The sequence below is a fragment of the Scardinius erythrophthalmus genome (assembly GCF_964197995.2).
Source record: "Scardinius erythrophthalmus genome assembly, chromosome: 3".
In the NCBI taxonomy this organism is placed as follows: Eukaryota; Metazoa; Chordata; class Actinopteri; order Cypriniformes; family Leuciscidae; genus Scardinius; species Scardinius erythrophthalmus.
In genome coordinates this window covers 50,620,296-50,648,124 of record NC_138223.1, presented here as the reverse complement: position 1 = coordinate 50,648,124, position 27,829 = coordinate 50,620,296, and the positions used below count along the sequence as shown (strand labels likewise).

General features: G+C 41.6%; 1 protein-coding gene across 1 annotated transcript; it reads right to left on the bottom strand.

The window, feature by feature from the left end:
* Positions 1-3,506: 3,506 nt before the first annotated feature.
* On the bottom strand, positions 3,507-27,829 carry LOC308687945 (B-cell receptor CD22-like; the record flags this gene model as incomplete). The annotated part of the gene is made up of 6 exons (XM_081360763.1): positions 3,507-5,617; positions 5,710-5,967; positions 21,377-21,631; positions 27,120-27,377; positions 27,479-27,733; positions 27,826-27,829. 6 exons carry the CDS (start codon positions 27,827-27,829, stop codon positions 5,265-5,267), a joined length of 1,383 nt encoding a protein of 460 aa, XP_081216889.1. The 3' UTR covers positions 3,507-5,264.

The following is a 27,829-nucleotide window of genomic DNA, read 5'->3' as shown; positions in this document are numbered from 1 at the left end:
TCGTAGCAATATCTGGCAACATTTTACTGTCGGCATTAATAAAAAAAAAGCTTATAGAAAAACTGTAATTTCTGACAGGAAGATACCACATTCGGTAAGACAAACGCAATGATCATCGTGATTATCTGTAAGAAATGTATAACATCAAAAACAATAGCATGATACTTTGCTATTGACTGTTGTTACAGAATGAAATATGCCAAATACTGGCCAGCAGGAAGACGGCTTTTTTATTTTGTCATTTCAGTGAGCCAAGGATTGAAGAGTAGTCCACACACACACACACACACACACACACACACACACACACACACACACACACACACACACACACACACACACACACACACACACACACACACACACACACACTATAACGTTAGCAAATAGCCTGTAAATAGTTTGTAACATGTCTGTAAAATGTAAAACATTATATTGAATAAAAAATTATTTCACAAACATCTACAGTGTGCATGTGCAGTTTGTTAACATAGCGTTAGACGTCGTCTTTTTGTCTGGTACTAATAAACTTCACTAGCTAAACACTAAGTTAGCGTTATTTAGCTAGTTCATGCTTACAGCTGTTAGCTAACAATGTGTCACGAACTGCACCGGGAAACAGACAGGTGATCCAAATGCAGGCTTTTATTGAAGGACAATCCAAAGAGCACAAACGGGGAAACAGGCAGTAGTCAGAGTCCAGATAAGCAGTCCAAATCAGCATCAGTACAAACAGGGAACAAGCAGTCGGGTAATCAAAGCAGGCAGCAAGAGGTCAGAAACACGGAGACTAAATACTAGAAAACTTAGAAACAAAGCTAGACCAAGCAGTGTGACACGTACAATACTCAGCACTGAACAAAGGAAACATACAGGTTTAAATAAGGAACTCATTCACCAGTAATCAAACACAACTGAAACATAATTAAACATAATGAGTCCAAGGTGAAACATAATACAGGGAGAGAGTGCCCTCCAGTGGCTCACACGGGCACTCCACATCACATAGCCCCCCACCAAAGGAGCGGCTTCCAGACGCTCTTAAGAGCTCTGGGGGGAGGTCAACGGGGGCTGGGATGGAGGGCCAGGCCCGTGGAGAGGCAGTAGGCCAGGTGCATAGAGAGACCTGGGGCCTGGAGACCAGAGCAGAACATGAGTCCACATGAAAGCACGCTCCGCAGGCAGCCAAGGCAGAGCATGCTTGGGACAAGACCAGGGCAGAGTACATTTAGCAAAGCTGGAAGGAACCAGTAACATGGGAAGCTCAGGCATAATCAACAGTGGGATAAAAGTCCATGTAGGAGCCATCTCCATGACCCCCTCAGGAGTAGGCAGTGGTGTAGTGGTCCATGTCGCCCTCGCCTCCATGGCCCTTTTCGGACCCCTACTGCCCCCCCCCCAAAAGTACTTGGGAAATTTTAAGGTTCCAGCCTCCGGGCTGGAAACAAGCTCTAAAACAACCTCACGGAGCTTAAGAGGCGGGACCGGCAGCGCGGGGAGAAGAGGCGGGGCCGGCAGCGCGAGGAGAAGAGGCGGGGCCGGCAGCGCGGGGAGAAGAGGCGGGGCTGGCAGCGCGGGGAGAAGAGGCGGGGCCGGCAGCGCGAGGAGAAGAGGCGGGGCCGGCAGCGCGAGGAGAAGAGGCGGGGCCGGCAGGGCGAGGCGCAAAGGCGGGACCGGCAGCGCGAGGCGCAGAGGCGGGACCGGCCCGCAAGGCGCCGAGGCGGGGCCGGCAGCGCGAGGAGCCTAGGAACGCCCTCTGGAGTCAGCCGAACCCTGCGAGTCCTCCTCTTTCTCCTGCGTCGGCGTGGGGTTAAAGCAGGGCATAGTGGCTTTGACTCACTCGGTTCGATAGCAGACTCACTTGACTCAGTAGACTCACTTGACTCCTTAGATTTGGCCAGGGGACTTGACTTCGTAGATTCGGCCGCGGGACTTGACTCACTCAGGGGACTTGATTCACTACAGACAGGAAGTGACTCACTTGACTCATTCGGTTCGATGGCAGACTCACTTGACTCCTTAGATTCGGCCGTGAGACTTGACTTCGTAGATTCGGCCGCGGGACTTGACTCACTCAGGGGACTTGATTCACTACAGACGGGAAGTGACTCACTTGACTCATTCGGTTCGATGGCAGACTCACTTGACTCCTTAGATTCGGCCGTGAGACTTGACTTCGTAGATTCGGCCGTGGGACTTGACTCATTAGATTCGCTTGACTTGGCGGGACTCGACTCACTTGACTTGGCGGGACTCGACTCACTTGACTTGGCGGGACTCGACTCACTTGACTTGGCGGGACTCGACTCACTTGACTCAATCCTCTCTGGAAGCGCCGGTTCGGCGGGGCTGACTAGATGCGCAGAATCAGCGAGAGTCGCGAGACCCTCCTGAAGCGGTGTCTTAACGGAATTCATCTGGGGTGCTGGTGCGGCAGAGCGCATGTGAGACGCCAGAGCAATAAAGCCCACGTGAAGCACTCGTGGTGGAGGTTTGACAGACCTTTCACAAAACGCAGGTTCAACGGGACTGTTGAGTGGCGTGAACTTGGTGGAACTAGAGTGAAGCGCTGGTTCAATGAAGCTTTCCTGATGCGCTTGTTCCTCTCTCGCAGAGCCCACCGAAAACGTAGAACCGCTCATGGAAAGAGCGCACTCAATATACTGGACTAACTTGCTGTACGAACCATGAATGGGCATATCCGAATACAGTGGTTCCGACAGACCTCCACGGAAGAATATCATTAGACATTCCTCGTCCAGGGGAGTTTGGGGAGCCAGTTCCAGAAAGTCCACCACGTACTCTTCAATGGAACGATCTCCCTGACGGAGACACATTATCTTTGCCACAGGATGCATCTCGAGGACCGGGACCTTCTCAGCCACTGGATCTGTATAGGCTGAGTATTCTGTCACGAACTGCACCGGGAAACAGACAGGTGATCCAAATGCAGGCTTTAATTGAAGGACAATCCAAAGAGCACAAACGGGGAAACAGGCAGTTGTCAGAGTCCAGATAAGCAGTCCAAATCAGCAGCAGTACAAACAGGGAACAAGCAGTCGGGTAATCAAAGCAGGCAGCAAGAGGTCAGAAACACGGAGACTAAATACTAGAAAACTTAGTAACAAAGCTAGATCAAGCAGTGTGACACGTACAATACTCAGCACTGAACAAAGGAAACATACAGGTTTAAATAAGGAACTCAATCACCAGTAATCAAACACAACTGAAACATAATTAAAGCTCCAATATGTAGGGATTTTGTAATAAAATTTCCAAAAATAACTTGCACAGTGTGATATATTTCCTCCAGTTATGTACTTACAATATCTCAAAAGTCTCCAAAGATTTTTTATTTCAGAGAAATTCCGATTTTAAATAACTGGCCGTCCCGGAAAAGAAATGTCGCGCCTCAGTGACGCAATGTCCGCTCTCTCTATCCTTCTTTCCGGTGTGGACCATGTGATAGGATATTCCACCACACCGGATTTTTTTTTTTTTTTTTTACAACTTTATTGAGGTTTTTTTCTTATCACAATAAACAATAAAGACATCTGACAAAGAATAAAAAAAGGAATAAAATAAAAAATATGACCCACATCACCGGAATATCGCATGGTAAAATGCGGAAGTGGTGGTTAAAGCGTTATAGCCATAGACTGTATGGTTATAGCTGTTATGGATCACGAACTCTTTGGCGAGTATTGAAGTGCCAACAAAACGAAAGCGTCCATATTCGGATACACGCGGAGTCACGGACTGTGTGACAAACGGAGGAATAAAACCCGGATAAACATCGGCAGGCGTTTTCGAGATGGAGAGAGCTGCGCGTCTGGACTTGTCAGAGACTCTCTCGCGAGTGTATTGAGACAGGTAAGACATGCAACTGTCAATAATAGCACTTATAAACAAAGTTATATTGCTCTTTGTACTTTGGTAAGGCTTTTTATCACGTGTGGTGACCGAGATTATGGCAGTACAATTACAATCGGAGATGATGTTAAAAAAAATATTTAGTCATTACTTGCAAATGTTCGTTCAAATTTACTTTTAGATATTGGTTTGAACACGTTAAACAACACGGCATTAACCATAAAAAACGTAAAACTGCACAACATTAACCAAACAAATCATTTGACAAATAGCTGTATGTTGTAACGGGATAGCCTAATATAGCATAACATTTCACGTCCCTTGCAGTTCATTAATTATGATGACATAAAATAATACGATAAGACATACAGGTAATACAAAAACGAATAAATTACCTCATCCGTGATCATGATTCATTAATTCCATTTAGATACATCGCTAGATGGTGAAAACACATTATAAACCACATCTCCCATCGTCACCTCCTTCATAGCGTCATCAAGCTTCGCCTTTGTTATTGTTGGAAACTGCGCCCTCTTGTGGTCAAATACCAAAGTCACATACTGGAGCTTTAAACATAATGAGTCCAAGGTGAAACATAATACAGGGAGAGAGTGCCCTCCAGTGGCTCACACGGGCACTCCACATCACACAATGACTGTACCTAACGTTAGTTGTTCGCTGGTTTGACCAGCACATGCATCTTGTTAACGAGCCAGTGTGATATGAGAGGTTTGACATGATAATATGATAGCAGATGAACGCTTTTTATGCATAGTTTAATGTTAAGATTTATGTCTTTCACTGCGTTTTACTGAACTCAGCCCAGAGCCTTTAAAGCCAACCAACCCTGTGACGTCACCGGTTAGAATACTGCACAATGGCAGCGCCCTGGCCACGAAAGATACAACGTTTTTTCTTTTTTTCTTTTATATGTTTACATTTGTCATGTTTCTTATATAATTGTTGATTATAGTGGAAATCCATTTTGTAAATCGTGTAAACTTGATTGACTGCTTCATTTCCCCTTTAAAGCCTTATCTCTTGTCAAAAGGCTCAACGTGACCGCAGACTTTGATGAACACTGGCAGCAGCGACGTCTGTGTCCGTACCATTCTTATCAATGACAGCGTAATCTCGTATCTCCCTGCTCCCAAGTCATAAATCTCGTATCTCCGATTAAACATGATTTTGGGGAAATGTTGTGTTAATGTTGGTATACAACAGTATATGATAGCAATATAAGTTATAATACCAACTTTAACGATACAATGTTTAATAACTCAAAAAATATGCAGTTTTTTTAATTTCCTGAAAATAATGGTTTTGGAGATACGCGGATTCCGCCCGACAACTACGATATTAAATTTGACATCATGAATCACCTTCCATTATTTCCCCAGATGGACTGATGCAATCACAGGATTTATTGGAGGATCTGTGTCAAATAGAAGGTATGAAAAATGAAAATATGATTCATAAAACTCACACATGACGTTTAAAGTTACAGCATCAGAGTATTTCTCTCCATGTTTATTAATGGACTTGCACTTGTATTCTCCACTGTCATCAGCGCTGATCTTTGAGATGCTGTAGATTCTTCCAGATCCTACAATCGTTCCTCCTTTAATCCAGTTGATTTCTGCAGGAGGGTTTGAGTCACTGATGCAGTTCAGAGTCACTGAATCTCCCTCCACTATTACACCAGATGGACTGATGGACACTGAGACATTCCTGGGAGGATCTGTAAAGACAAAAAGTGTAAAATGACATGCAGTGAGACAAATCATTGCACAAATAATCTTCCAGAACTACTAAAAATAAAGGCAGACTTACACATGACATTCACATTTACAGCAGCAGAAGTCTGAGATCCATGTTTATTTCTAGCAGAGCAATGATAGTCTCCGCTGGACTCAGACTTAATATTAGTGATGCTGTAGGTTTCACCAGATTGCAAAATATTCTTTTTTCCTTTAAACCAGTTGATTTCTGCAGGAGGGTTTGAGTCACTGATGCAGTTCAGAGTCACTGAATCTCCCTCCATTATTACACCAGATGGACTGATGGACACTGAGACGCTCCTGGGAGGATCTGAAACAAACAAACAAACAAACAAAACATTAACAAATAAAATTTGACATCACACCTAGTTGAGACTTATAAATCACAGAGTCACTGAATCTCCCTCCACTATTACACCAGATGGACTGATGGAGATCACAGGTTTCACTGGAGGATCTACAGATGTCAGGTAAAAGTATTTATCAGAGACGGCTGGTGGAAAATGTTCTAGGAAAGACTGCAGTTGGTTATTATTGGACAATTTCAGCAAACATCCCAGTTTAATTTTTCACTGTTTAATGCTCAAAGTTAAAGAAAAAGTTTAAGCAAAAAAGTTAACAAGGAAAAACTATTAAGACTAGAATTTGAGAGGCTTGACACATTTGAAATACAGACAAATGTTTTACCAAGTTCTGGATTAAGTTTGAAGATTTTTTTTTTTACTTTTCCTAATTTACAGTGAATGTATATAGTGCAACTGCAAAAACTGAGAGGAAAAAAAATACATGTTACATTTGTTTAGAGATTTTTTATATACAACTACAATTTTGATACTTCTTTTCCTCGCTCCTCCGTCCTCCAGCCTGTGACCCAGAAACTGATCAAACTCAGCATCTTGAAGGACATCTCAATTCTCTCCATTCCCTTCACATCACAATCATTTTATTTATGCTTTACCTTTGCAGTTTATATAAATTATATATCAAACATTTATCAACAGGGCATCTTACTTTATCTTTATTATGTATGAATTTCTTAAATAACCAAACTTTAACAACATAAGGGCAGATCCCTTGATCGCAGCTGTTGACGCTTTGAAGTGACGCTCCAGTGATCAAGAATATTCCAATATACAAATAGGGCGCTTCTCATTTCTTATTTGTGTATCCTCGTTTCCTTTCCTCGTGTCTCAGTTCCACCCCCTGTAGTGGTGCTCGGTTACTCAGCGGTGAACACAGGGATTGTGGCAAAGGGACGTAACTTCTCCCTTCCCTCCTTCAGGGAACGGGGGTTACATTAGTAACCTAGACGTTCACATTCAGTCATCACTATGAGTTACGTATAAATATATTTATACTGTATTTAGCGTCTAGGTTACTGATGTAACCCCCGTTCCCTGAAGGAGGGAACCGAGACGTTGCATGACTGACGAATTAGAATCGCGCCTGAGAACATATCATCATCGAAATTTAACAGAACCGCTCCAATGGACTAGCCTGGGTTTCCTCATACTGCCTTGCTCGCAGCGCGATTTTATTCACGCTGCTAGGCAGTCTGGACACCATGGACCAAATTTTCCCCTGAAAAAGGGAACCAATCACAGAACGGGGAGGGAGCAGAAAGACGATGACGACACCGAAGCAGTTTGTTTATATCTATGGATCCAACATGGCATCAGACTCGACGTTACCTTGTTTATCTTGCACAAACGGTAATATTCGCTAAACGCCATCGTGTACAAATAAATTTTTGACCCATCGTCTTTTTCCTCGTCGAATTTCTGTCACTCTACATACGTCATCTGGTTTAATTGAATCGATTGGCTATGAGCTACATACAGGCGCATTTGATAGACATTCATAGCGCCCAATAAACTGCTCTGGTCATTCATAAACCACGCCTCAAATACGAGAAAATGAACACGTGGTTCCCAGACCAAGTCTCAAATGAGACTTAGTCTGACGTTAGCCAGGCTACCAATGGACATTGTCGAGTGAGATTTGCATCGTGAACCCTGTGCTGTGGTTATAAAGGAAGCGATCAGAGACACTCCCCAAGTTTTCGCAGAGGAGCCGAGTGGTTCTCAACGTCAACGGGACGTAACTTCTCCCAGTTGAGAAAGACGTACTGTGAAATGTATTAAAAATGCATTAAAGTATATTTGTATTGTACTAAAAACTAGGGCTGGGTAAAATTATATCGATTTCTCGATTTTAATCGAGTCTCATTTTTACGAAACCATATTGATTCTTAAATCCCAAGAATCGATTAGTCATCCTGTTTTCAGACGATGAATGGATGGAACATTTTTGCGCGCATCCCATCCAATAAATCGCAATAATCTTTGTGCTTTGTTATTATTGATATGAAACAAAGTCTCTGATTTAAAATTACATACATTTTCTTACGAAATTCAAAAACATAATTTTTGGCACTGTGGCGTTAGATCGCTCTGGCGCAGCTCAGCTCTAGAGAAGCAGCACATGACCTTCTCTTCCGCCTTAATAATACCAGTTACAGCGCGAAATAAACATGAATGAGCATCTGAAAGTATGTTAAAATATAGAGTACAACTTATCGAAGTCCGTATCATGTCACATGGAATCGCTCAATCAGTGTTTCGACCGTGGAAAGACGTTAGTAAACAATGTCATGTAATCAGTGATGTAGTGGTGCCTGGAGAAGTGGGTATACTCTTAATTTTTTTAAGCGTCCCAGCAAAGGATGAACGCTCTGTGTTATAAACAGTGACATGTAAGACAAGTCTTGTATATTAGTTCACCCCAAAATGGGCCAGTATAGTATTTGCACATTATCATTTAACTTTTGCTGCTTGACTTCACGGAGAAAGGATCATTATGAAATTAATATTAACCACAGAAAAGGTGCAGTTTTTGCAATTAATACTGGCTTTTAATTATTTATTAATACTAAATAATTATGAATTTTGAGTGACTATTCCTCAGTCCATCCACACATGAAAATTGGACAACTGTTGAAGGGATCACTGCATCACTGTCTTTACTGGGTGCAGGGCCGTACGCAGGGTTTTATAAATACCGAGGTCCCAAAAATGATCTTGCTATGCGGGTTGGGGGATTATTACCCCCTCGAGAAAATATAGATTTTCCTGATCTTGACGTGCATTTTAAGGTGTTTAAACAGTAGCTTTAAAAGCATGTCAGAGGGCAGTAGCATGAAGTTTTTTATCAGATATTTTTAAACATGAGAATCAGTTTAAATGTCGCAATGAACGATCCACGCTACAAAATGGAAATGCAGAATGTTTATGCTTATTGTTGACAATACACAATCACATATTCGAAACGGAAATGGCCTTAAATAAGAAACGATTCAAGGATTATTTTGCATAGATGTTACATTTCAAACAAACGCCAATGCAATCCTTCTGTGTCCAGAGGCATTATGAGCAATTAGTATGAGCATCAAAGATCAGTTTCAGCTACTTTTTCTTTCCTAAATTAATCAGTGTTTTGGACTAATCTGTTAATTTAATCAATGGTTCAATTGCGCACTTATAAAGACAGTCACTTGTCGCCACCTTCTGGCTTAATGATGCAAGTTGCACAAACACAGACAAGCGGAGTGATACTGTGGTGATGCGCTCCATCATGATAATGATTAGGGTCGGACCAGGTATGAGCGTCAGATATAAAAAGGGGACGGGAATGACGCTTAAGCGAGCGCGTCATTCTCGTTCTGGAAGTGACGTCATCCTGGCACGCAGTGTTTACATTCGGGAGGTAAGAAATGCTGGTAGCTGCTTAATTCTGAACGTGCGTTAGAAAAGATAATTTAAGACTCAATTCACAGTGCGACTGAGGAGGACTGTAAACTCATTGATTAAAGTATCCGTTATGGCGAGCCTGTAATTTGCATCCTATTGAGTACATTGAGCGGTGTGATTCACCATTTACCGGTAAGTCATACTCATTTCAATATCAGGTTCACAAGACCTTAAATGCGTAAATTATAAACGATGTGATGTATTGTTTTTTTTTTTTGTGATTGATCCTATAATTTGCACCCTATTGAGTGCACTGAGTGGCGTGATTCACTATTTACCGGTAAGTCATACGCAGGTCAATGTTAAGTTTATGAGATCATAAATGTGTGAATTACAATTGTCGTGTGTTATATATTTTTTTTTAGTAATACAGGGGTGGTGTTACAGCAGGCTTGGTGGGAGTAGCTGGGCTTCGTGATGACCGATTGGATTGTGTTTCCCCTTGCCAGAAACTCCTCGACCATTTCTCAGTGACTATTACTGGAACAGCGCATTTGTTGTGATCATCTGACTAACATTTTCTCTTATCTCTCATCTGTCTTGAGACGGCCGGAACAATAGCGCATTTTCGGCCGTAGTGACGCTTTCTAAACCTAGCAAATTCAGTGCTGATCTCTGGGCTGGCGTACAGCGGCGAATAACTGGGTTGTCACTTCTAATTGTTTTTTTTAGCAGAAACGTTGTCATTTAAAGTATCTACGTTTGCAAAATTGTTATTGTCTGTTTTTGGAATGTCTTGCATGTATTTCTAACTCCGACCTGAGACGGGTGTATTTTTAAAATACTGTAATCATCAGGCGACGCAGTGTTGGAAAGCTATTAATGAGCGTTTGCCAGTGAGTGGTTGCTTTTATTTTTTTGTGTGTAAACAACTGATTCCATCTGTCCACATGTGATAAGGTTTCAACCAAAAGACTATTACATGGAAAGTGTGTGTGTGTGTTTGTGTATGGTTGCTTATGTCTCAATTTGTACTCTCTTCTCTTTTACCCAGAGTTGGGGTGCCAGTTCAACGCCCACGTCCTCTGGTGTGGTGGTGTGCTTCTCGCTTGCTGTGTTCACAGGGGGTGATTCGGTGCTGTGTGGTGAGAGCACTAGTTGCAGTGTTTACCGGGTGGGCGAACTGAATCCCCAATTCTGAAACGGATAAGTGTTATAGTTGGTGTATTTATCTAATGCGTGTTTGTATTGTGTCTTTTGGTATTTTTCTTATCTGTATTTAATAAACAATTTGAAACGTTTCCTTGTTGTCTGTTATCTGACCCAGTCACCGCGTATCTGTGTGCTTTGCACTTGATGTACTAACGGGTCCCCGGCCCATTTTCCGGGGTGGCGTAGTCTATTTTGTGCCATAATTGGTATTATATTGCACTTAAGAGAGCAAACTGCCACAATACAAACAGTGAAAAGTCTCAGTGCTGATACTGGGGAAATATTCGAACACATTCGAGGTAATGTTATACAAATACATTTAAACATTATATTTATTATAATAATGGCAATATATTAAAAAGGGTGCTTGTATTGTTAAATTGAGCTTATAGTTTCCACTGTCTTTGATAAAACTGATTATTCCTGTTTGTCATTTAAAACTTCGATCGAAAAACAGCTGTTTAGTATGATCGTTAACTGAAGCGTGAAGCGTCGCGTTGGGATTCACGCTCGGCTCGCACTTTTGTAAACATAAATCCCGCTTGCTTTAATTGGTCTCAAATATTTTGACATGACATTGACGAGCGGGTTTTTGTGTGCCGTAGCATCTCAGATGAGGAGGTCAGTTATCGTCGTGATGGGCGAATCATTGCAGCACCAAATTAGAGTTAATATTAGGCAATTATTTCACAACTTTCATTATATAGGCTACACTAAACACACATCAGACGCACATCAGAGGGGATTTTAGAAGTGGGTATATACGCAATGCCGACAGAACAAGAAGTGGGTATACGCCATATACCTGCGAATACCTTGCACTACACCAGTGCATGTAATGTCACATTTACCTCAGAAAAAACAAATCCAGTGACCATAAACTCGTCAGTCAGCTAGAAAAATTAACTCTGGAGAGGAGCATTTTGTTAAATATATGCACCATATTACATATTCATTATACTTTTTAATGTTCTTCAATAATGCATGTTTGAATAAATCTGGAAAGTTTTATTATGACAGCCACCATTTACATTTTTATATAATTTCATATAACTTTATTATTATAAAAATAAATAAAAGTGTATTTTAAGTGTTTGTGTACAAATCAGTTCATTTTTACCTTCAATATTATAGTAGGCTAATGAAGCCAATAGGCTACTTGACTCCCATAGTTTACAATAATAGTTAAGAGATTTGTTTTCCTTGAGGAAATTTGCAATGTATTGTAGGGGAGAGCCGGGACAGTTGAAACACTTTTCAGATAAATGTCGTTTTCTAAGATAAGGTTACAGATAGAATTTTTATTTTAAGTAATGACAGAATTTACATTTTTGTGTGAACCATCCCTTTAATGTTTTCTAATGTGGTTATAATTGGTCATTGTTCTGTTTTATAAACATTTTCAATATTTTAAAGATTTATTTAAATAAATAAATATTTCTTGAGAGTCAAATCATCATATTAGAATGATTTCTGAAGGATGATGTGACACTGAAGATTGGAATAATGATGCTGAAAATTCAGCTTTGCCATCAAAGGAATAAATTACACTTTACTATATATTTACATGTATATTTATACATTTTTAGTAAAGTTATTTTAATTTAGGAATATTTCAGAATATAACTGTTTTTAGGGTATGTTTGATCAAATGCAAGCTTAAGATGTGATCAGAAAAGTGATTTTTTTTTTGTGTGTGAAAGATGTATTTGATGTGACAATAAATGGTTTGCAACTCTTTTGTGAATTGTCTTATTTTGACAGTAATTATGAATATTAAATATAATCATGTTTATAATCGGTTGTAATTAGGCCTGAACTCACTTTACATTTCAACTCACTTTACAACCTAATTTAGATGCGAGTGGGACGTCCTTTTATAGGCGTCTTCTCAACGACCTGAAAAAGACGGCTTTTCACCTTTCACTTTTCAACCAAATATTAAAGTTGTTTAGACGACTGGAAATGTCGTCTTTTCGACGTCTTTTCAACGCGTTTTTGCTGGGTGGGTAAAGTTAGTCAGCTCATCTTTTTTGTTCTGCTTCACTTATGTTATAGCTCTTAAACCTTTAAAATGGAGTTTAGGAAGATGTATGTAACCACAGTCGTTAGCTTTGGTTAACCATTGAAGCATTTTCTCTTGTCAAAAGGCTTAACGCGACCGCCGATTTTGCGTGCAGATTAATTTCCGCCTATTTTAGAAAGCCTAGTATTTTGGTATTGCATCACTCATATCTCTTAAACGTTTAAAATGGAGTTTAGGAAGATGTATCACCACAATCATTAGATTTGAATAGCTCTTAAAGGGAAAAAAAAAAAAACGTCCATGTTTTGGCACTGGTAGTAGCTACATATATTAGAAAAATCACCTTGCCAAAAAAATTATTTTAAAAAGTTGTTAAAACAATGAGACAAAAAAAAAAAAAACACAGATATGACAAAATTATTTTTGCAATTTCTAGCTAGCGAGTCGCCATTTTGGAGTGACGTCACAGCCTACGTAACAGGGTTGGTTGGTTCTGCTGGTGAGTGAAGAGAGTGAAGCGTTACTGGACCGGACTGAATACGCAATTGATTTGAAATGGAGTAAGACGAACTTGAAAGACCTGTTGAGCCCGTGTGTCCCATTGCTTGTCGATATTTGACATTTGAGTCGATACGGCGTGGGAACCGAGCATTGGTACGTCGCTATGTCGAACAGCCGGTGATGGACATGGCCGTAACCAGCTATGAGGTCACCGTGACCGAGGTCCGGACCTTGGTCATTTTTTTACATTCAAGAATAAAATTTCAAGCTCTCTGAATGATTAATTAGCCATTTAAACCACCTCATATGAGTATTTGCAATTCATTTTCCTGTGAGAATCTAGCGCAGTGAACGGGGCTTGAGAGCGCGTTGTGAGGGCGCGGGTGCGATCCCGTGTTGCCAGATCCACCTAATGGAAAGGTGGCAGTAGTCTTCTGGACTTGTATTTCTGATTTAATGTCACACTTTAGGAAGTTATTAAAGTGTAAAGTTGCATGTTAGGGTTCGTGATATATTAATCTTATTTCCAAAACACAAGCTTTGAACTTATTTCGGATTATTATTTTAAAAAAAAAATGTTGCTTGTTTTTCGTAGCAATATCTGGCAACATTTTACTGTCGGCATTAATAAAAAAAAAGCTTATAGAAAAACTGTAATTGCTGACAGGAAGATACCACATTTGGTAAGACAAACGCAATGATCATCGTGATTATCTGTAAGAAATGTATAACATCAAAAACAATAGCATGATACTTTGCTATTGACTGTTGTTACAGAATGAAATATGCCAAATACTGGCCAGCAGGAAAACGGCTTTTTTATTTTGTCATTTCAGTGAGCCATATGGTTGCCACCTTTGATTTGTGAAAAACCGGGACACTCAGATTTTTTTTCTGTTGTTGTTGGGGGGGGGGGGGTTGGAGGGTTTGTGATTGTCAAAACATTTTAGTAACTAAACGGAATTGTATTAGGTTTATTGACAACATGTTACAATGTTTATATGGTACAAATTCTTGTAAGATACGTTTTTTATTATTGCTTGAAACAAATTTCAGGATTTCAATTCAGTTCAATTCTTGTGATTTGATTTAATTGACTGATTTGGATAAATATTAGAAGATAGGCATTAATTTTTCTCAAGAAAAAAATCTCACCTAATGCTGTAAACATACAGAGAGCCTTATCAGCGGGTAAAATTATTAAGGGTTAAAAATAACTTTATTTAACAAATTAAATATAATGCATTTTTTTATTATAATAACAACTTTATTTAATGATAAGTAAATATAATAAATATGTAATATAGTAGCCTATGTTTAGCAAAATACTCTCTATAGCTCTTTTTTTTCTAGCTAACTAACGTGCTATAGCCTATTATGGTCATCAAATGACTTTCCTGAGGTAAATGTTATGTGACAATTGTTCTCCAGCTGTTTTATTGACCCTTTCCGCGGTTGAAAAACACTGATTGATAGATATTATGTACGATGAATATACATTTCGGTAAGTTGTACGTTTTATTTTAACATTGTTCATTCGTGTTTATTTACTATTAGCTAGAGGTGATCAGTTCACGTGCCGCTAGGGATCCTTCACATCACATTTACAAATATCATAAGTATCACATTTTTATATCATAAGTAACCTGCTCTGTCTAGTCTGTCGGTCTCCGTTCGCGATTTTTCTGTGTGTGAGAAGGGTTAATTGCGCGTGGCAGCTCTGCAGTAACAGTAGAAGGAAACGGTTTGAAACCAGGAAATTCTACTTTAGAAGTACATTTTAACAAAAAAACGGGACAATTCGTGTCCCGGGAAAGAATATTAATTTTCCGGGACTGTCGCTCAAAAAAAGAGAACAATCCCTGGAAAACCGGGAAGGGTGGCAACCCTAGTGAGCCAAGGATTGAAGAGTAGTCCACACACACACACACACACAAGCTATAACGTTAGCAAATAGCCTGTAAATAGTTTGTAACATGTCTGTAAAATGTAAAACATTATATTGAATAAAAAATTATTTCACAAACATCTACATGTGCATTTGCAGTTTGTTAACATAACGTTAGACGTCGTCTTTTTGTCTGGTACTAATAAACTTCACTAGCTAAACACTAAGTTAGCGTTATTTAGCTAGTTCATGCTTACAGCTGTTAGCTAACAATGACTGTCCCTAACGTTAGTTGTTCGCTGGTTTGACCAGCACATGCATCTTGTTAACGAGCCAGTGTGATATGAGAGGTTTGACATGATAATATGATAGCAGATGAATGCTTTTTATGCGTAGTTTAATGTTAAGATTTATGTCTTTCACTGCGTTTTACTGAACTCAGCCCAGAGCCTTTAAAGCCAACCAACCCTGTGACGTCACCGGTTAGAATACTGCACAATGGCGGCTGTCACGGTGCATGGATCGGCTGTGTTCTCAGGTCCTGTGATTTGGTGTCTTTCATGTGGTTACATCATGCTCATTGGAATCAGCTGCTAATCAGTCCCCGCACCAGGTGTCTCACATTACCGTCAGCTACATATACTCACCTCATTCTCTCCTTCCTTGTCTGATAGTTGATCCGGATGTTGGACTGTCTTGTTGGTTTGTGTTGGTCTTGTTCTTGTTCGTGTTGGATTGTCTATTTCGCCGTTGATCGTCACTGGATTGTATTCATCACGGGAGATTCACGCCACGTCATCACCAGCCATCAAGCCACTGCGCCACCCAGCCGAGAGATAACATCATCACCCACGGAGTTCATCATTGTCTTCACGGAGTTTGTGTTCACCATATTTGTCGTCAATAAATATATGTGTTCACACTGCTTTTGCTTCCTATCTCATTCATTATCATCACAGAACTATCAGACCACTCATGGAAGCAGCAGGCTCCACCCCACTCACGGCTGAGGAGGCTTTACGTTCCTGCATCTCTCGGCTGGAGACCCAGGAGAAGAGCTCGGCGGATACGGGAACAGCGATCCGAGCTCTTGTGGCGCAGGTATCTGAGCTCAGCCAGCGGATGCAGAACTGGCAACAACCCACTGCGCCAACCCCACCACCCATGCCGCCCGCCCATCAGGAACCATCCGGGGCTGCCCAGTCACCCGAACCCCGCCTTCCCCCACCAGAGCTTTACAGCGGTGAGCCAAACTTCTGCCGGGCTTTCCTCACTAGATGCTCCATGCACTTTTCATTGCAACCTCGCACGTTTACCAGTGAGGTAAGCAAAGTGGCGTTCGCGCTCACACTGTTAACGGGGAAGGCGGCACTGTGGGGCACGGCGGTATGGGAGAACCAAGATCCGTGTTGTGCCTCGTTCTCGGCGCTCTCCGCCGAGATGAAGCGGGTGTTTGACAAACGCCGCGCGGCCTCTCTTCCAGTGGCCGCGCGGCGTTTGACGGATCTCAAACAGGGGGAGAGATCCGTCTCAGACTTTTCTATCGAGTTTCGCACCCTGGCGGCGGAGTGCCGATGGAACGAGGAGGCGCAGTGGGACATGTTCCTTCATGGGCTGGCTGACCGCGTCCAACGTGAGATCTACGCCCTGGATCTACCCGCTGATCTCAACGGCCTCATCGATCTGGCACTACGGGTAGACGCTCGACTCTCCCGAACCGAGCGGCGGTGTTTAACCGCTCGGTTTCCCCCTGGGGAGGGACCTCCAGTTCGAGCCAGTGGCAACGACGCGGTCGGCCCATTCCAGGATCACGAGCCCATGCAGGTGGGTCGAGCTCGGTTGACTCGGGAGGAGAGGGAGAGGTGGAGATCTCACGGCCTTTGCCTGTACTGCGGGGCGGCGGGACATTTCGCCTTTAGCTGCCCGGTAAAAGGGCCAGCCCGGCAGTAAGGAAGGGGCTACTGTCGGGTGGGATCTCCGCTATCAAGTCCTCGTTCAGATCTACCTCCACGCTCCTCCCGGTCAGGCTTAGATGGCATCGTCTGGACCTGCACTGCACTGCACTTTTGGATTCAGGGGCTGAGGGTAACTTTATGGATTCTACTTTTGCGCATCAAAATCATGTTCCCCTCCTCCCCCTCACCAGTTCTATTGCAGTCCAAGCACTCAATGGTCAGACGCTTCCCACCATCACCACCATCACGGAACCCATCACTCTCACGGTATCTGGTAACCACCGTGAGAGCATCTCCTTTTACATCCTGGACTCACCCCACGCACCCGTGGTCTTAGGACATCCCTGGCTCATCAAACACAACCCCCGGATTGATTGGCAGCTGAAATCGGTGTCTGAGTGGAGCATTAAATGTCATGAGTCTTGTCTTGTGTCTGCCTGTCCGTCTGTATCTGAGTCTGTGTTGCAGGAGAAGGCGGCGGATGTGTGTAACGTGCCCGCGTAGTACCTCGACCTGAAGGAAGTGTTCAGTAAGTCTCGGGCTGCTTCTCTCCCTCCTCATCGTCCCTATGACTGTGCTATAGAATTACTGCCAGGTACGTCTCCGCCTAAGGGCAAGTTATACTCACTTTCTATTCCTGAGAGAGAGGCTATGGAGAAATACATTTCTGATTCTCTAGCAGCCGGGTTCATTCGATCCTCCTCTTCTCCAGCGGGGGCGGGGTTCTTTTTTGTGGGGAAGAAAGATGGATCTCTGCGACCTTGTATTGATTACCGAGGGCTGAATAATATCACGATAAAGAATACTTAGCCTTTGCCGTTGATATCTTCAGCCTTCGAGAGGTTGCAGGGAGCATCGATCTTCACTAAATTGGACTTAAGTAACGCTTATCATTTGGTTCGCATCAGGAGGGGAGATGAATGGAAGACTGCCTTTAATACCCCCAGGGGGCACTTTGAGTACTTGGTCATGCCCTTCGGCTTGTCCAACTCCCCAGGTGTCTTTCAGGCACTCGTTAATGATGTGTTGAGAGATATGGTCGATCAGTTCATATATGTCTACCTGGACGACATATTGATTTTTTCTTCTTCTCTCCAGGAACATGTTCAACACGTCAGACGAGTACTTCAGAGGCTGCTAGAGAATGGGCTTTTTGTCAAGGCGGAGAAATGCGACTTTCATGCACAGTCTGTTCCTTTTCTAGGGTACATCGTGTCGGCCGAGGGTATGCGCATGGATCCCGAGAAGATCAAGGCTGTGGTAGATTGGCCAAGTCCAGATTCCCGTAAGGCCCTACAAAGGTTTCTGGGGTTCGCCAATTTTTACCGGTGTTTTATTCGCAATTACAGCCAACTAGCCGCGCCTCTGACTGCCTTGACCTCCCCCAGAACGGCGTTCAGGTGGTCAGACGCAGCGGAAGCTGCGTTTGCCAACCTCAAACGCCGCTTTGTTTCGGCCCCCATCCTTGTTACCCCTGATCCGTCACGTCAGTTCGTGGTAGAGGTCGACGCGTCAGAGGTGGGGGTAGGTGCGGTGCTTTCACAGCGCTCACCCTCGGACGACAAGATGCATCCCTGCGCGTTTTTCTCTCATCGTTTGTCGCCAGCAGAGTCAAATTACGATATTGGTAACAGAGAGCTGTTGGCAGTCAAGCTGGCATTGGAGGAATGGCGTCATTGGTTGGAGGGGTCAGGGGTACCCTTCATGGTTTGGACCGATCATAAGAATCTAGAATACATCAGAACTGCCAAAAGACTAAACTCTAGGCAGGCTAGGTGGGCACTTTTTTTCGGACGTTTTGATTTTACACTTTCGTACCGCCCGGGTTCCAAAAACATCAAACCCGATTCTTTATCTCGAATTTTTGACCGCTCCGATCGCCCGTCCACTCCCGAGAGTATTTTTTCTTAGACACTTATTGTTTCTACTCTCAGTTGGGAGGTCGAATCGAAGGTTAAGACAGCCTTACATGGGGTAACGCCTCCGGCCGGTTGCCCACCTAACCGTTTGTTTGTGCCAGAAAGTCTTCGGTCCAAGTTATCCAATGGGGTCATTGTTCCAATGTGGCATGTCATCCAGGGGTAAGTCGCACCTTACATTTGGTCAAGCAAAGATTTTGGTGGCCACTCATGGCTCGTGATGTTCGCAGTTTTGTTTTGGCTTGCTCAGTTTGTGCCACTGGTAAGACTTCTAACAGACCCCCAGATGGGCTCCTACAACCGCTGCCAATCCCTTCGAGACCCTGGTCCCACATTGCGCTAGATTTTGTCACCGCCCTCCCACCCTCTCTGGGTAGCACGGTAGTTTTGACCGTGGTGGACCGGTTCTCGAAGGCGGTTCATTTCATCCCCTTGCCCAAATTACCTTCAGCCAAGGAGACAGCGGTAACAGTCATTGATCACGTCTTTCGGTTACATGGCCTCCCGATAGACGTGGTCTCTGACAGAGGACCCCAGTTTGTGTCCAAATTTTGGCGAGAGTTTTGTAAACTTCTGGGGGCCACTGTTAGTCTCTCTTCGGGGTTCCATCCTCAAAGCAATGGGCAAACTGAGAGAGCCAACCAAGATTTGGAGAGAACACTACGATGTATGGTCGCTCGAAATCCTTCCTCCTGGTGTCAGCAGCTGTCGATGGTGGAGTACGCACACAATTCCTTACCAGTGTCTGCCACGGGCCTGTCCCCATTTGAATGTAGTATAGGGTACCAGCCACCTATTTTTCCCAGTCTGGAATCCGAAGTCGCGGTCTCCTCCGCTCACGCCTTCGTCCAGAGGTGCCGTCGCACATGGACCAGAGCCCGTGAGACTCTGGTCCAGGTGGGAGCGCGCACCAAGGCCAAAGCCGATCGCCACCGGTCGAGGCCTCCCGTATACGTCGTTGGTTCCAAAGTGTGGCTTTCTACCAAGAACATTCCTCTCCGATCCGTTGCTAATAAACTTGCTCCCAAATTTATTGGCCCGTTTTCTGTCACCAAGATCATTAGTCCGGTGGCAGTCCGCCTCAATCTTCCTCCAGCGTACAGGAGGATTCATCCCGTGTTCCATGTATCAAAAATTAAACCTGTATTTTTTGCTCGTATTAATCCGCCTGCCCCGGTTCCCCCACCGCCGCGGCTCGTAGACGGGGAACCAACCTATTCGGTCAATCGTATTCTGGACTCTAGACGGAGGGGACGCGGATTCCAGTACTTGGTGGACTGGGAAGGTTACGGTCCGGAGGAGAGAAGTTGGGTTCCTGCTAGAGATATATTGGATCACTCTCTTATTGATGATTTCAATCAACAGGTACAGGAGGCTGGGAACGTCAGGGGACGTTCCTAAGAGAGGGGGTACTGTCACGGTGCATGGATCGGCTGTGTTCTCAGGTCCTGTGATTTGGTGTCTTTCATGTGGTTACATCATGCTCATTGGAATCAGCTGCTAATCAGTCCCCGCACCAGGTGTCTCACATTACCGTCAGCTACATATACTCACCTCATTCTCTCCTTCCTTGTCTGATAGTTGATCCGGATGTTGGACTGTCTTGTTGGTTTGTCTTGGTCTTGTTCGTGTTGGATTGTCTATTTCGCCGTTGATCGTCACTGGATTGTATTCATCACGGGAGATTCACGCCACGTCATCACCAGCCATCAAGCCACTGCGCCACCCAGCCGAGAGATAACATCATCACCCACGGAGTTCATCATTGTCTTCACGGAGTTTGTGTTCACCATATTTGTCATCAATAAATATATGTGTTCACACTGCTTTTGATTCCTATCTCATTCATTATCATCACAGGCGGCGCCCTGGCCGCGAAAGATACGTTTTTTTTTTCTTTTTTTCTTTTATACGTTTACATTTGTCATGTTTCTTATATAATTGTTGATTATAGTGGAAATCCATTTTGTAAATCGTGTAAACTTGATTGACTGCTTCATTTCCCCTTTAAAGCCTTATCTCTTGTCAAAAGGCTCAACGTGACCGCAGACTTTGATGAACACTGGCAGCAGCGACGTCTGTGTCCGTACCATTCTTATCAATGACAGCGTAATCTCGTATCTCCCTGCTCCCAAGTCATAAATCTCGTATCTCCGATTAAACATGATTTTGGGGAAATGTTGTGTTAATGTTGGTATACAACAGTATATGATAGCAATATAAGGTATAATACCAACTTTAACGATACAATGTTTAATAACTAAAAAAATATGCAGTTTTTTTAATTTCCTGAAAAATAATGGTTTTGGAGATACGCGGTATCCCGCCCGACAACTACGATATTACATTTGACATCATGAATCACCTTCCATTATTTCCCCAGATGGACTGATGCAATCACAGGATTTATTGGAGGATCTGTGTCAAATAGAAGGTATGAAAAATGAAAATATGATTCATAAAACTCACACATGACGTTTAAAGTTACAGCATCAGAGTATTTCTCCCCATGTTTATTGATGGACTTGCACTTGTATTCTCCACTGTCATCAGAGCTGATCTTTGAGATGCTGTAGATTCTTCCAGATCCTACAGTCGTTCCTCCTTTAATCCAGCTGATTTCTGCAGGAGGGTTTGAGTCACTGATGCAGTTCAGAGTCACTGAATCTCCCTCCACTATTACACCAGATGGACTGATGGACACTGAGACGCTCCTGGGAGGATCTGAAACAAACAAACAAACAAACAAACAAAACATTAACAAATAAAATTTGACATCACACTTAGTTGAGACTTATAAATCACAGAGTCACTGAATCTCCCTCCACTATTACACCAGATGGACTGATGGAGATCACAGGTTTCACTGGAGGATCTACAGATGTCAGGTAAACATATTTATCAGAGACGGCTGGTGGAAAATGTTCAAGGAAAGATTGCAGTTGGTTATTATTGGACAATTTCAGCAAACATCCCAGTTTAATTTTTCACTGTTTAATGCTCAAAGTTAAAGAAAAAGTTTAAGCAAAAAAGTTAACAAGGAAAAACTATTAAGACTAGAATTTGAGAGGCTTGAAACATTTGAAATACAGACAAATGTTTTACCAAGTTCTGGATTAAGTTTGAAGATTTTTTTTTTTTACTTTTCCTAATTTACAGTGAATGTATATAGTGCAACTGCAAAAACTGAGAGGAAAAAAATACATGTTACATTTGTTTAGAGATTTTTTATATACAACTACAATTTTGATACTTCTTTTCCTCGCTCCTCCGTCCTCCAGCCTGTGACCCAGAAACTGATCAAACTCAGCATCTTGAAGGACATCTCAATTTTCTCTCCATTCCCTTCACATCACAATCATTTTATTGATGCTTTACCTTTGCAGTTTATATAAATTATATATCAAACATTTATCAACAGGGCATCTTGCTTTATCTTTATTATTTATGAATTTCTTAAATAACCAAATTTTAACAACATAAGGGCAGATCCCTTGATCACAGCTGTTGATGCTTTGAAGTGACGCTCCAGTGATCAAGAATATTCCAATATACAAATAGAGCGCTTCTCATTTCTTATTTGTGTATCCTCGTTTCCTTTCCTCCTGTCTCAGTTCCACCCCCTGTAGTGGTGCTCGGTTACTCAGCGGTGAACACAGGGATTGTGGTAAAGGGACGTAACTTCTCCCTTCCCTCCTTCAGGGAACGGGGGTTACATTAGTAACCTAGACGTTCACATTCAGTCATCACTATGAGTTACGTATAAATATATTTATACTGTATTAAGCATCTAGGTTACTGATGTAACCCCCGTTCCCTGAAGGAGGGAACCGAGACGTTGCATGACTGACGAATTAGAATCGCGCCTGAGAACATATCATCATCGAAATTTAACAGAACCGCTCCAATGGACTAGCCTGGGTTTCCTCATACTGCCTTGCTCGCAGCGCGATTTTATTCACGCTGCAAGGCAGTCTGGACACCATGGACCAAATTTTCCCCTGAAAAATGGAACCAATCACAGAACGGGGAGGGAGCAGCAAGACGATGACGACACCGAAGCAGTTTGTTTATATCTATGGATCCAACATGGCATCAGACTCGACGTTACCTTCTACCCTCATGTTTATCTTGCACAAACGGTAATATTCGCTAAACGCCATCGTGTACAAATACATCTTTGACCCATCGTCTTTTTCCTCGTCGAATTTCTGTCACTCTACATACGTCATCTGGTATAATTGAATCGATTGGCTATGAGCTACATACAGGCGCATTTGATAGACATTCATGGCGCCCAATAAACTGCTCTGGTTATTCGTAAACCACGCCTCAAATGCGAAAAAATGAACACGTGGTTCCCAGACCAAGTCTCAAATGAGACTTGGTCTGACGTTAGCCAGGCTACCAATGGACATTGTCGAGTGAGATTTGCTCAGCTCTAGAGAAGCAGCACATGACCTTCTCTTCCGCCTTAATAATACCAGTTACAGCGCGAAATAAACATGAATGAGCATCTGAAAGTATGTTAAAATATAGAGTACAACTTATCAAAGTCCGTATCATGTCACATGGAATCGCTCAATCAGTGTTTCGACCGTGGAAAGACGTTAGTAAACAATGTCATGTAATGTCACATTTACCTCAGAAAAAACAAATCCAGTGACCATAAACTCGTCAGTAAGCTAGAAAAAATAACTCTGGAGAGGAGCATTTTGTTAAATATATGCACCATATTACATATTCATTATATTTTTTAATGTTCTTCAATAATGCATGTTTGAATAAATCTGGAAAGTTTTATTATGACAGCCACCATTTACATTTTTATATAATTTCATATAACTTTATTATTATAAAAATAAATAAAAGTGTATTTTAAGTGTTTGTATACAAATCAGTTCATTTTTACCTTCAATATTATAGTAGGCTAATGAAGCCAATAGGCTACTTGACTCCCATAGTTTACAATAATAGTTAAGAGATTTGTTTTCCTTGAGGAAATTTGCAATGTATTGTAGGGGAGAGCCGGGACAGTTGAAACACTTTTCAGATAAATGTCGTTTTCTAAGATAAGGTTACAGATAGAATTTGTATTTTAAGTTATGACAGAATTTACATTTTTGTGTGAACCATCCCTTTAATGTTTTCTAATGTGGTTATAATTGGTCATTGTTCTGTTTTATAAACATTTTCAATATTTTAAAGATATAAATATTTCTTGAGAGTCAAATCATCATATTAGAATGATTTCTGAAGGATGATGTGACACTGAAGATTGGAATAATGATGCTGAAAATTCAGCTTTGCCATCATAGGAATAAATTACACTTTACTATATATTTACATGTATATTTATACATTTTTAGTAAAGTTATTTTAATTTAGGAATATTTCAGAATATAACTGTTTTTAGGGTATGTTTGATCAAATGCAAGCTTAAGATGTGATCAGAAAAGTGATTTTTTTTTGTGTGAAAGATGTATTTGATTTGACAATAAATGGTTTGCAACTCTTTTGTGAATTGTCTTATTTTGACAGTAATTATGAATATTAAATATAATCATCTTTATAATCGGTTGTAATTAGGCCTGAAAAAGACGTCTTACTTTACAACCTAATTTAGATGCGAGTGGGACGTCCTTTTATAGGCGTCTTTTCAACGACCTGAAAAAGACGGCTTTTCACCTTTCACTTTTCAACCAAATATTAAAGTTGTTTAGACGACTGGAAATGTCGTCTTTTCGACGTCTTTTCAACGCGTTTTTGCTGGGTGGGTAACGTTAGTCAGCTCATCTTTTTTTGTTCTGCTTCACTTATGTTATAGCTCTTAAACCTTTAAAATGGAGTTTAGGAAGATGTATGTAACAACAGTCGTTAGCTTTGGTTAACCATTGAAGCATTTTCTCTTGTCAAAAGGCTTAACGCGACCGCCGATTTTGCATGCAGATTAATTTCCGCCTATTTTAGACAGCCTAGTATTTTGGTATTGCATCACTCATATCTCTTAAACGTTTAAAATGGAGTTTAGGAAGATGTATCACCACAATCATTAGATTTGAATAGCTCTTAAAGGGGAAATGAAACGTCCATGTTTTGGCACTGGTAGTAGCTACATATATTAGAAAAATCACCTTGCCAAAAAAATTATTTTAAAAAGTTGTTAAAACCACAGATATGACAAAATTATTTTTGCAATTTCTAGCTAGCGAGTCGCCATTTTGGAGTGACGTCACAGCCTACGTAACGGGGTTGGTTGGTTCTGCTGGTGAGTGAAGAGAGTGAAGCGTTACTGGACCGGACTGAATACGCAATTGATTTGAAATGGAGTAAGACGAACTTGAAAGACCTGTTGAGCCCGTGTGTCCCATTGCTTGTCGATATTTGACATTTGAGTCGATACGGCGTGGGAACCGAGCAGTGGTACGTCGCTATGTCGAACAGCCGGTGATGGACATGGCCGTAGCCAGCTATGAGGTCACCGTGACGAGGTCCGGACCTTGGTCATTTTTTTACATTCAAGAATAAAATTTCAAGCTCTCTGAATGATTAATTAGCCGTTTAAACCACCTCATATGAGTATTTGCAATTCATTTTCCTGTGAGAATCTAGCGCAGTGAACGGGGCTTGAGAGCGCGTTGTGAGGGCGCGGGTGCGATCCCGTGTTGCCAGATCCACCTAATGGAAAGGTGGCAGTAGTCTTCTGGACTTGTATTTCTGATTTAATGTCACACTTTAGGAAGTTATTAAAGTGGAAAGTTGCATGTTAGGGTTCGTGATATATTAATCTTATTTCCAAAACACAAGCTTTGAACTTATTTCTGATTATTATTTAAAAAAAGAAAATGTTGCTTGTTTTTCGTAGCAATATCTGGCAACATTTTACTGTCGGCATTAATAAAAAAAAAAGCTTATAGAAAAACTGTAATTGCTGACAGGAAGATACCACATTCGGTAAGACAAACGCAATGATCATCGTGATTATCTGTAAGAAAGTATAACATCAAAAACAATAGCATGATACTTTGCTATTGACTGTTGTTACATAATGAAATATGCCAAATACTGGCCAGCAGGAAGACGGCTTTTTTATTTTGTCATTTCAGTGAGCCAAGGACTGAAGAGTAGTCCACACACACACACACATAAGCTATAACGTTAGCAAATAGCCTGTAAATAGTTTGTAACATGTCTGTAAAATGTAAAACATTATATTGAATACAAAATTATTTCACAAACATCTACATGTGCATGTGCAGTTTGTTAACATAACGTTAGACGTCGTCTTTTTGTCTGGTACTAATAAACTTCACTAGCTAAACACTAAGTTAGCGTTATTTAGCTAGTTCATGCTTACAGCTGTTAGCTAACAATGACTGTACCTAACGTTAGTTGTTCGCTGGTTTGACCAGCACATGCATCTTGTTAACGAGCCAGTGTGATATGAGAGGTTTGACATGATAATATGATAGCAGATGAACGCTTTTTATGCATAGTTTAATGTTAAGATTTATGTCTTTCACTGCGTTTTACTGAACTCAGCCCAGAGCCTTTAAAGCCAACCAACCCTGTGACGTCACCGGTTAGAATACTGCACAATGGCGGCGCCCTGGCCGCGAAAGATACAACGTTTTTTTTTTCTTTTTTTCTTTTATATGTTTACATTTGTCATGTTTCTTATATAATTGTTGATTATAGTGGAAATCCATTTTGTAAATCGTGTAAACTTGATTGACTGCTTCATTTCCCCTTTAAAGCCTTATCTCTTGTCAAAAGGCTCAACGTGACCGCAGACTTTGATGAACACTGGCAGCAGCGACGTCTGTGTCCGTACCATTCTTATCAATGACAGCGTAATCTCGTATCTCCCTGCTCCCAAGTCATAAATCTCGTATCTCCGATTAAACATGATTTTGGGGAAATGTTGTGTTAATGTTGGTATACAACAGTATATGATAGCAATATAAGGTATAATACCAACTTTAACGATACAATGTTTAATAATTTAAAAAATATGCAGTTTTTTTAATTTCCTGAAAAATAATGGTTTTGGAGATACGCGGATTCCGCCCGACAACTACGATATTAAATTTGACATCATGAATCACCTTCCATTATTTCCCCAGATGGACTGATGCAATCACAGGATTTATTGGAGGATCTGTGTCAAATAGAAGGTATGAAAAATGAAAAAATGATTCATAAAACTCACACATGACGTTTAAAGTTACAGCATCAGAGTATTTCTCCCCATGTTTATTAATGGACTTGCACTTGTATTCTCCACTGTCATCAGAGCTGATCTTTGAGATGTTGTAGATTCTTCCAGATCCTACAATCGTTCCTCCTTTAATCCAGCTGAAGTTCAGAGCAGGAGGGTTTGAGTCACTGATGCAGTTCAGAGTCACTGAATCTCCCTCCACTATTACACCAGATCCACTTATCAACACTGAGACGTTCTTTGGAGGGTCTAAAACAGAGACATATTGATATCATTAACAATCATATTAAACTTGGCATCACAGATGTTTTGAGGATTTAATGTCAGTTACGGGACCATCATTAACTTACACATGATGTTTAAAGTCACATTATCAGAGTATTTCTCTCCATGTTCATTGATGGACTTGCACTTGTATTCTCCACTGTCATCAGAGCTGATCTTTGAGATGTTGAAGATTCTTCCAGATCCTACAATCGTTCCTCCTTTAATCCAGCTGATTTCTGCAGGAGGGTTTGAGTCACTGATGCAGTTCAGAGTCACTGAATCTCCCTCCACTATTACACCAGATGGACTGATGGACACTGAGACGTTCCTGGGAGGATCTGTAAAGACAAAAAGTGTAAAATGACATGCAGTGAGACAAATCATTGCACAAATAATCTTCCAGAACTACTAAAAATAAAGGCAGACTTACACAT